Genomic DNA, 11,440 nt, shown 5'->3' on the forward strand with positions numbered 1-11,440 from the left:
GACACAAACCAACCATCATAAGAATAGTGTTATTAGGGTACTGTTGAATAGGGCTGGATCCCATTGCAGTACCTCCGAGGATAGAAAAGAAGAAATTAAACATATCACAGCGGATCTCAGAAAATGCGGCTACCCCCAGAGGATCATAGATAAATATATCCGAGAATTGGAGCACGGACGAAGAGAACCGTTTACACCAGTTACCACCTCATACATTCCCTACTGTCCGGACCTAACTGAGCGTATAGCTCGGGTATTGCACGATTGCCAGACACGCTGTGTGCAGCTTCCAGGGCGGAGTTGCACACAGTTGTGTCACAGGTCAAGGACCCCATACCAAAGGAACTTACAAGTGGGGTCGTGTATGAGATCGGGTGCCCGGATTGTGGGGAATGTTATGTTGGTGAAACGAAACGTCGGTTTAAAGATCGTCTAGGGGAGCATATGAACGCGATAAAGACCGCGGATTATGGGAAGTCTGCTGTGGCAGAACATTTTTCGGAGGAGCACCATCAAATCTCCCCAGACGAAGCTGTTATCGTCGACCGGGCACATAGATTTTGGGACCGTAAATGGCTCGAGAGCTTGCGGATTTGTTCCTCTGAACCTCGTAAATGGCTCGAGAGCAAAACCATTAATAGAGACAGGGAATCTGCATTCATCCCCTCTTCGAGGCGGTGGTTCTTGGACGGGATGAGAGGTTCCACCTGGCACACTCCCGTTTCCGGTTCCAATGCACCTGAAGGCTTTCCATTTACACAGTAAATGGAAAGCCTTCAGGAACTTCAGGAACCATGGCGGTTTTAAGAATCAGGACTATATTTTATGCGTTACTTGTTCTCGTTTTGCAAATCTACATTGAGCATGTTGCAGCAATGGGGGATGCCGTTGTGTGTATTCGTTGCAAAACGCTTGAGGAGGTTATTCGCAAATTCAGCGTTTTGATGGGCATATATGAGGGCTCGAAGAGTAGGGTTGATGCTATGGAAGAATTACAAGAGGGGGACTCATCGAGGACTCAGCTGCCCAGTCCATCGCTTGAGCCCGTGTTCTTTCAGTAGACAACACAAAGACATCCTTCACACGATTGCCAGGGAAATATATTGTGCAATAAGGACAGATGTAACAGGACAAGGCTGTTTGCCAGTTGTAAAGGTTGATGACGTACTACAGCATCTTTTAAGGGCACATAAACAAAAGCTGTTGTTGTTGTATGTATTTTTTTTCCAGTGATATTAAGAGTTAGAAATCTAATGATTTACTTAACAATTACAAGGTAATGTTGAGAATTCGTAAATTAGGATTGAAAATTAAAGGTTGGTAGTGTCCGGTTATTAATACTATTATTACTGTTGGTCGAGGAACTTCCTTACCGTCCTACAGTGTTCAAGATTGCCGCTTTCTGGAGTTTCATGTAGTTGTTCTCTGGAAAGCCTATTGCTGCTGGGTTCTTATGGAGGCTTTTTGGCACGATGTCAGTGGTTGATCAGGTAATCAGGATAGTCGTTAGTTGTTCCATATACTACATCTCTTTGACTACCTGTCTATGTGTACTTTCTGATCTTTCTTCGTAGGTTTTCTGGAGGTTGTTGGTGTTGGGCACCACTATTTCGATCAGGTAAAGTAAATATTTCCTTCTTCTCGATGAGGGTTATGTTTGGTTTGCTGTGCCGGATTAACTTGGCCGTTGTTATGGCACCGTACCAGTGTACATGATTATGATGATGATATTAGGGTCCCCTGTAAATGATTATATCTACACATATATTTATTTTGTCTGTAAATTGCGTGTATTCTCTGGTCGATTTGCCTGTTGGCTGGACGAAAAAATCACAGTTTCTGGGGAAAATCCTTGTTATCTATGCTTGAGTACCAGTGTACATTTTGAGTAGAGGTTTCAAGTACTGCCTGTGATTTAGGATATGGTACAATTGTTTTTTGATCAAATAGTATTTTTGCACTAGCTTCTAATGTGTTGTCCTGGCCACTGATCGTGTCTGTGAGTGTACTCTGTATTGGGTGATCTCCTTGCACCATGTGAGCGATGTGCTGGATTGTTTCTGGGGTGGGTGGCATCGACGACATGTGTCATTTGTTATTCCGGGATCCTTGGCAATGTATTTCCTGTAGTCTCTGTTGTTGATTACCTGGTCTTGGTGGCGAGCATGAATCCGTGGGTCTCGCGGAAGAGCCTTCCTTTTGTGAGCCAAGTGTTGTAAACCATCTTATCCATGTAGTCTTGACAGAGGTTATTGTAGAGCGTCTTCTTCTGCCATCTTTCTGTCTTTCTTTCTTCTGTCGGTGTGAGAGTGATCTCCTTGTTGAGGTTGAGTTGTATGTCACTTGTCTATCTTTCTTATAGCTTGGTAGATTGGTGCTGTGTTTTCCTGGAAGTAAACCCGCAAGTTCTTAATCGCCTTCTCATGTTCAAAGAGGTCAGTCAGTCCCTTCCCTCCTTCTTTAAGGGATCAGTTTCTTGATGGTCAACTTCGGGTGGTATTGGGGTCTCTTGGTCATCATTATCCTCGTCGATCTCATAATCTCCTCCAGATCGATGTTGGTCCAATCTATGATCTCGAAGGAATAAATTGGCACTGGACTGCGAAAGTGCTTATGGTTGTGACCATGTTTCTGCCATTCATCTTTGATTTTAGGAGGCTTCTTAGTCTCTGATGGTATTTCTCAATCAGATCCTGATCTCCTTGTGTTCTGACTGGTGGGCCTGCAATATCTCAAGAGTTTCAATCACTTCACCGGTGCTCAACTAGTAGTTTTGACCATCTAGATGTCTTAGATATTAGCAGTAGCATTAGCATCAGCCAAAAAACAAAACAAAAAAAAAAAAAAACCATTTCCCATTCACTTCTCCATACGCTCTAAGAGTTCATCCAATTCTTCCTTGAATTTATTTAAACTATCAATTTCCACAACAACAGATGGAAGTTTGTTCAATAAAAATTTCACTCATCGGCGGGGATACTAACCACTATACTACCGAAGACATAAATATCCATTTGTCTAGGACAAGGTGCATCCTGATATCGGTGCTGAACTCTTCAGTAATATGGAATAGCTGTTGGAGTTGATTATCAGTCGTGACATAGAGTTCGATGTCACCCATGTACATCAGGTGAGAGAGGGTGTACAAGTTCTTCCTTCCTTCTTTTAGGGTATACGAGGGGGTTTTGATAAGTTTCCGGTCTGACAAGGAAAAAAATTTAATAGATGAAAATCCTTTTAGTATGTTGTTACACAATGTCTCATAACATGTTGTGCAAAATTTCATTCATTTCCTGATAGTAATAATTTTTTTTTACAGGTCCGAAGTGACCATGGCGACGCAAAGTGTGAGTTTTTCCAAAGTTGAGAAGAGAGCCGTCATCAAGTACCTCTTCTCCAAGAAAATGGGAGCCAAATAAATTTATGACGATTTGAAATAAACAATGACCAAGGAGTGCCCTTCATACAGCACAGTGAAATTGTGGGTGGCGGATTTCAGGAGGGGGAGAACAAGCAAAGGAGATGAGGAAAGACCAGGAAGACCCAGGACCGTAGTGACTGTGGAAATTTTCGATAGTGTCCATGAACCAGATGGGAGAATTCCACAAAGGGAGAAGTCACCAAACGATTCTTCCCCAACGTTGGAAAACTCTATCCAATGGCTCCAGCATGGTTCACGCCGGGACTCCACGCGACCTTCCTGCTAACAGGACATGGTGCCTTTAAGGCTAAACTTACAGCCCTGGGCATTACAGATAACCCTACTTGCTGCTGTGGAGAGCTGGAGAGCTGGCACCACCTCATGCATGAATGCCAGCTTTATGATGACCTCCGCTGCCAACTCATCACTCGGATCACTTTTTTGCCCAGAGATAGAGAACAACACCTCCTCGATGGGAGACAGGAATATATTGCCTTCTCAAAGTTCGCTGAAGCCCTGTACAGAAGAAGACGGGACCTGAATGCACATTAGCCACATAATGGCTAGAAGCCAAAATGTGCATAACACCAAAGATGGACTACTAAGCAACCATGAAGATAGACAAAAAATCTGAATGAAGGACGAATAGCAGCTGTTCTGGCGGCCTGAGCCAAGCACTAGCCTGGCTCTCCTTTAATATCCCTTCCTGGCAGGAGGACGAGATGACCAGTCGCCTCGCCCCCTGCTACCCCACGTTTCCTTCTGGTGAGGCATGGGCATGCCTCACTGACCACCTGGGGGAATCTCTTCTGTGTCCCCCATACTTCTGCCTTTTCCCCCCAACCTTCTTCCTCCCCTCCCCCACTCTATCTATACACAACGCGAGCGCCCTACACACTAAATTTAATCTAGTAAAAAAATAATCTTCGCCCAGTCTCGGCCTAATTATTCTACGCAATGCCCTAATCCTGCCATATGAATGCATGCACACGTGCTGTATGCAAACATCCAAAGTAATTACGATTGCATGGATGCGTATATATTATGTATCACTGTTGTGTATATGTGCATATATGTGTATGTGTACATAAGTTTTTTTTTTTTTTTTTTTTTTTTTTAGGTCCTAGCTGCCGAAATCTCAGGAAATTAAGCGGCAGGACCTGCCAGAGTAAATCTTAGTCTACTGGTGTTTCCTGGTCTGCCTCCACGGGGCGAAGGTGGGGCAACGCTGGGCTCCAGCAGGGGTCCAGCGGCTAAATGACCAGATGAACAACGGTACACGACATTACACAGGTACAATACCCACACACTTTTAAACCTCTGGCATTCCCAGGAAACTGGTACACCCACAAAGAAAGCAACGCGGAGATGGGGGAAACCCCTGGGGCCGCATGACAACAATATACCTTACACCTTACACCTTAGTGTCCATGACCTGATCGTTGCAGACAGGAGGACGTGTAGCAGACACCCTAGGCATCAGTTTGAAGCGGGTGTATTACATCGTGCATGAAGAATTGTGTATGAGAAAACTGTCTGCCAAGTGGGTTCCCAAACTCTTGACAGCTGATGACAGGAGGAAAAGAAGGGACTGTGCGAAGGCACTTTTGGACCGTGTTTCAAGTAGTGCAAGCAATTTTATTCAACGAATAGTGACAGTTGATGAAACACCATTGTACTTGCATGATCCTAAGATCAAAATCCATGCAGTGGTGCCATGATGGATCACCACGACCCAAAAAATTTTGCAGACAGAAATCTGCAGGGAAAGTGATGGGTGTGATATTTTGAGATTGTGAGGGGATAATACTCGCGAATACCTGGAAAAAGGCACCATCTTGAATGCTGAACGTTATGTGGTCATGTTGGACAAACTGCATGCCGCTTTGAAGGAAAAGAGGCGATGAAAGTTGTCAAAACGCATCCTTTTCCTCCAAGACAATGCTCTCTGCCACAAGGCCAGAATTGCAATGGAGAAAATTCATGACTTGCAGTATGAAATCATTGAACATTCCCCAGACCTTGACCCCTCGGACTATTATCTGTTCCCCAACCTCAAAATGCACCTCAAAGGTACTACATTTAGGGACACAAGAGACGTTATATCAGCAGTAGAGGGGTGGTTTGCAGACAAAGACAGAGGCTTCTATTACCATAGAATAGAATTGCTACAGGAACGTTGTGCCAAGTGTATCAACCTGGAAGGGAACTATGTTGAATAAAATGAATAACAACTGAATCCCCTGGATAAAACTAGAACGGAAGAAAACCAAGGACACACCAGAGAAGAGAGAGTGCGAGATTCGGGAGGAAGAATACAACAGTCAGGAAATCCTACAACTGGCGAACTCCAGGAATAGATAGCGTCCACAACAATTGGTACAAGAGGGTCACTTGCACGCCAAGCAGAGCAGTCACCCAAAAGATAAGACAACCAGAGACAGTCCCGAAGATTCTCACTCACGGAATCACATATCTGAAGGGTAAAGACCAAGAAACCCGGCAAAATATAGGCAAATTACCTGTCTTGGTTATGCAGCTTGTCAGTATCTCGTACATCGTTGTACGAGATCCTGACCAGCTGCATAACCAAGGAGATATCAGACCACTTGGACAGCCAGAACATACTGGCCGAACAGCAGAAGGATGCAAGGAGCAATTAATTATAGATGCCGCAGCCATAGAGCAAGCCTATAAGAAGCGCCAATATGTACACGGCCTACATTAATTACTGCAAGGACTTCGATTCTGTGCCTCATAGCTGGCTAATATAGATGCTGAAGATCCACAAGTCAATTCTACAATAATAACTTTTCTAGAAACAACTATGGCGACATGGAGTACCACTATCAAGATCGAGAGCATCACAATCACACCAATCCCTTTCAGGAGAGGACTGTTTCAGGGAGACGCCCCGAACACACTGTGGTTCTGTCTAGCACTAAACCCTTTATCCACCATGCTCAAAAACAGCAAGTATGGATATAACTTCAAAAAAGGAAGAAAAAACATGTACGTACACCTTCTCCCACCTGATGTACAACGATGACATCAAGTTCTACGCCGCAACCGAGAGAAACCTCCACCAGCTACTCAGGATCACCGAAGACTTCAGAAATGATATCAGGATGGAATTTGGTCTCGAAAAATGCAAGACCCACGGATTGTATCAGTGGAAATTAGTCGTTCGAAACTACCATCTGCAAACTGGTAAAGAGATCGAAGCCATGACAGGGGAAGAGACCTAGAAATACCTGGGGATGAGCAGGCTCAGCAGTTAGAGCACAAGGAAATCAAGGTCTGCCTTGCCGAAAAATACCATCAGAGACTCAGCAGGTTAAAGCCATAAACAGCTTTCCCAGTGCTAACATACTCCTTCGGGATCATAGATTGGACTACACCGAGCTGGAGGATATCATGAGAAAGACAAGGACAATGATGAACTAGAGCCGCCAACACCACCAAGTCAGCCGGAGAGAGATTGACACTAGCTCGGAAAGAGGGAGGAAGGGGCCTGATAGATCTCATCCAGCAACAGAAAACAACGATAGCTAACCTGAAGGATAACTTCCAAAAAAAATACAGCAGCACTCTATCAGGCCATAAGGAAGATAGACAAGTGGTATACCACACTCAACCTAAGCGAGGCGTCTCCTCCCATCGAGACGGCACAAATGAAGCTAGATAGATGGGCAAAGAAGACACTTCATGGTAGATACTACAATGACCTCCATCAAGATCACATAGATAAAATGGCTTCCAATGCATGGCTCCTGAGCGGGTCGCTCTTTCCCGAGACTGAAGGATTCATACTCGCTATCCAGGTAATTAACATCGGGCAATATAGAAAATACATCGCCAAGGAGATTGGAGTGTAAGATGACACATGTCAACGATGCCACTTGACCTCAGAAACGATCCAATACATCGCCGCATGTGTTGCGTTGGATCGGTTGAATGCAGTGGCGTAGCTACCATGTCGGCAGGCAAGGCAATTGCCTTGGGGCCCAGGCCCTTTAGGGGCTCGGGGTCTTTGGCTGTCTCCTCTTTTTGTAATTTTCATTAATTAAGGGCTCGAACATGTTCTTTGCCTCCGGGCCCCAAAAAGGGTAGCTACGCTACTGGTTGAATGTGTTGGTGGGAGAGACATATTTGTAGGTCTCTCCTTCTGTCAGAGCTTCGATGTCTTTACCAGTCTGCGCTGGTAGTTTTGGACGACTAATTTCCCCCGATGCAGTCCGTGGATCTTGCATTTGCCTAGACCAAATTATATTCTGATATCATTGTTGAATTCTTGAGTGAGCCGGAGTAGTTGCTGGAGTTGCTTCTCGGTTGCCGCGTAGAGCTTGATGTCATCCATGTACATCAGATGGATGAGGGTGTGCAGGTTTTTCCTTCCTTATTTGAGGTTATATCCATACTTGCTACTGTTGAGCATGGTGGATAACGGTTTGAGTGCCAGGCAGAACCATAGTGGGCTCAGAGCATCTCACTGGAAGATTCCTCTCCTGACGGGGATCGATTGTGACGTCCTCGACCTTAATGGTGGTACTCCATTTCATCATCGTTACTTCTAGGAAGTTTGCCACTATCGATGCTCTGGGTTGTATTTCTTCTTGCTCTTCCTTCTCTGATTCCGTGTTGTTCAAATTTTTTGATCTTCGTAGTTGATCGCTCACGTTCTGTTTGATTTTTTCCAAGTTTGCAGGGTCTATCAGGTTCTTCGCGACGATGGTCCTTCTCTGGTCCGCTATTCTTCTTCTTCTTCTTATTATTATTATTGAACCACTCTGTGAACTTGGTAGCAATACCTGTCAAGGGGTGGAACCCCTCAGTCATGGAGAAATATTATTATTTTTATTGCTCTTATATTATTTCTCCCTGATTGGAGGATTCCACTCCGTGACGGGTACTGCTACCAGGTACACAGGGTGGTTGTTGTTATGTCTTGTTTTACTGTTGGTTGAGGAAATCTCTGACTATCCTACAGGTGTTCAAGATTGCGACTTTCTGGAGAATTATTATTTCCAATTTATTTAACTTAAGAATTCACTCAATAGAACAACAGTTGTTAGCAAATAATGTAGAAATAGGAGGATTATCTGGATTAGCAGGACAAGATCTAGAGCATGTTATACACCAGCTAGGGCTTGCATTACAGCTACAGAACAATAAAGAAGTAGTACATTATTATATACCTCACAGTAAGAAAAAAATGATAAGCCTACACTAATTGTGAAAATTTCAAATCATGTGGTAAAGGAAAAATGGATTAGAAAGGCAAAGGAGGTCCGACTGACTGCAAATGATGTCTATCAGAACAATAGCAATATTCCAATCTTCATAAATGACCACTTAACAACTCCACTTAAGCAATTGTTTTGGGAAACAAAACAATTACAAATTTTTATTGCTAAAACATGGAAGGATTTATGTGAAGAAGATAAGAAAATTTTTGATACTCAATGATACAGTAGATTAGAATTGCTATGCAGATAAATTACTATTTCTGTTTGCAGTGTGGAATGTGTTGTGATTTCATTATCTTTTCTGTTAGATAACAAATGTATGGAAAAACGGTTGTATATGAAGAATTATAACTTGTTGTCAAGAAATTTACTTTTCTTAACAAGTTCATTTATTGTAAACAAATTCTTTTGATGAAAAAATAAATAACTTACCATGTCTGATGATGATAGCAGCACTGATATACACCATCAGCTCTACAAGAACAATGGAGTAGTTTTGCTCCCAAAGTTGTAAAGGACTGGTGAATTGAACAAGCCACCCCAGGAACTGAAAATATGAACGCTTTGCTGAAATTTCTACCAATTATTATAAATACAGGTTGGGCCAAAAAACATAGGGATAATTAAGCAGTTTTATAGCGAAACTTCAAGTGTCGAAATAATTTAAAAAAGTAAGAGAATTAAGTATAGCTTCTATGACTCTTTAGGAGACTTGGCTCCATCGAAATATAACCAAGTCTCCTAATCAAATATCCATAAAAATTCCTCGTGTCATCGATGATTCAAAATCAGATCTTTTTCACCCGGTGCGAGGGATGGAGATTATACAACTCTGCTACCCACGAGTGCAGTGTTCGGGCCCTACTAGAAAAAGACATTCGATGCTACTACCATTCACCTGACAATGTGTGGGCATCACTGGAACACATTGCGCAATGCATGTGTAGCACTACCACAGGACACCCTGCAACACATTGTGGAATCCATGACAAGATGTGTACGAGCTGTATTATGGGAAAATGGTGGCTCTACGAGGTAGTCGTTAGGTGTTGCTAATGAAGGCCAACTCTCTGTATATTATGTAGTTATTGGAACTGGGTAGGCAGTTACTGGCAATGGACATTAATGTAATAATAATTCCACTAGTAATACGTCACATTTTTACTGGCACAAGTGCTATAAAATTCAGTTCAACAACAACAACTTCCAACGCCAGAGACTATTTCTATAAATCAAGTTTTGACTCTAATTATTCCAGGACAGAACTCAGTCAACAATTCCATCTCTTTTTAGTGCATTCGGAACCAATTTAAGTTAAATTAAAATCTAGCTACAAATGATTAACATATGAAGAATGGTTCCTGGAGAATGGTTCCTACAAAATACATCGACTTCTCACAAATATACTAGCTAAATCACAAAATTTTTGAAACAGCATATTGAACGGGAGCATCATGGGACCTGAGCTTCTTTAAAATATAACTCGCCTTTTTCACAACTTGCTCAGTTAGTCGGTCTCAGAAGAGGATACCATGGTTTTCTCTCCCGGAAACTAGGGTTTTTCGTCCAGCAAACAGAAAATTGACCTCAGAAAAATGCAATTTGCACATAATAAACACGGAGCAATATAATTCCATTCTCATTTTATTACATTGGGTGTACTCCACGACAGTATAGTCGTTTCACCATCTCTCACTGCTTTGGAGAAGTCTGTTCGAGTTCCGTCGAAGAATGTCCAATGTCCAAAGGGGACTTTAATAGCACAAATCACCTAAAAAGAGCCACCTACCCAACTGTTAAAAAAAATGGTGCCACGCGCCTAAATAATAATAATAAAAAACATTCTGCGGCCTATCATTTTAGATGTCATATTTACAAACATAGATTCCTCTTTACATATTTTCTGAATTCTTCTGTATTAGTATTTCTGCTCTGACCAGAAAAAATAAAATAAAATATATAAAATATACTCTTAAGTGTTTCTTCATACAGCTACCATCTCATACATTGTAATTTGGAGTTGCCCACTATGTCGAAATTACATGATAAATTAGCTGAAATCAATTTTTTCCACTGGATATCAATAATTCAACTGGATCAATAATTCAATCAATAATTCCACTGGATATTTTAATGACTAACTTACGTTAATTGGTCCATCCCAAGGAGCTGGAATCACTCTCTCTTCATCTATCATTTTCAAGCACAGATTAAACACAGTACTATAGAAATTTCCTCAATATTCAAAGGAGAAAGGAAAGAGGAAAAGAATCGTCTTCGCACTAGCTAGCATTTATAGTTATGCCCCTTTCGTCACCACTGAGAATTGAATTCTGTGTCACTTTTCTTCCCCAACACGGAATTCAAATTTATTACTTGTGTAAACTGTTTTCCACTTAAGCGACTTAAAACTATCCCGGTAAACCTTGTAAACATAAATGTTATTTATCAAGGTTACGTGCTTTAAAGATAAACTGATGGGGAAGTGAAGAACAAGGAAGTTTACGCTCAGCTGCGTCCCTGGATAGCTTTTCAAAATTGCTAAATTGCTGCTATTCCACCAAACAGAGTCCTGGTGATATTGTGCCAGTGCTTTTTTGTAAAAAAAATAGGTGCCGGTACTCATTCTTTGCTATCAGGAAAAATTCCATCCTGGTACGGGTGACACGGCTGGCACGCAGTGGGTGTCAGCCATGTCAGCTGTTTCAGTCTGTTAAGGAGATCACGTGACACTGGGTCGAGTCAGCACCCGTCAATCATGGCCGTATCC

The 11,440-nt window shown here is 42.4% G+C and overlaps 1 protein-coding gene across 1 annotated transcript in view; it reads right to left on the reverse strand.

Moving 5' to 3' along the window:
- LOC150076888 (uncharacterized) overlaps window positions 1–10,923 on the reverse strand; it is a 33,528-nt gene extending 22,605 nt beyond the window's left edge. Inside the window, exons 1-2 of the mRNA XM_090385715.1 lie at window positions 10,817–10,923; window positions 9,103–9,217 (exon numbers count right to left, since the gene is read on the reverse strand). Of these exons, the coding sequence (XP_090241841.1) occupies window positions 9,103–9,217; window positions 10,817–10,867 (166 nt within the window). The 5' untranslated portion in view covers window positions 10,868–10,923. The remainder of the gene's footprint in view (window positions 1–9,102; window positions 9,218–10,816) is intronic.
- Between the last annotated feature and the right edge of the window lie 517 nt (window positions 10,924–11,440).

The sequence above is a fragment of the Mastigoproctus giganteus genome, chromosome 12 (assembly GCF_048544385.1).
Source record: "Mastigoproctus giganteus isolate SK-2022 chromosome 12, ASM4854438v1, whole genome shotgun sequence".
Lineage (NCBI taxonomy): Eukaryota > Metazoa > Arthropoda > Arachnida > Uropygi > Thelyphonidae > Mastigoproctus > Mastigoproctus giganteus.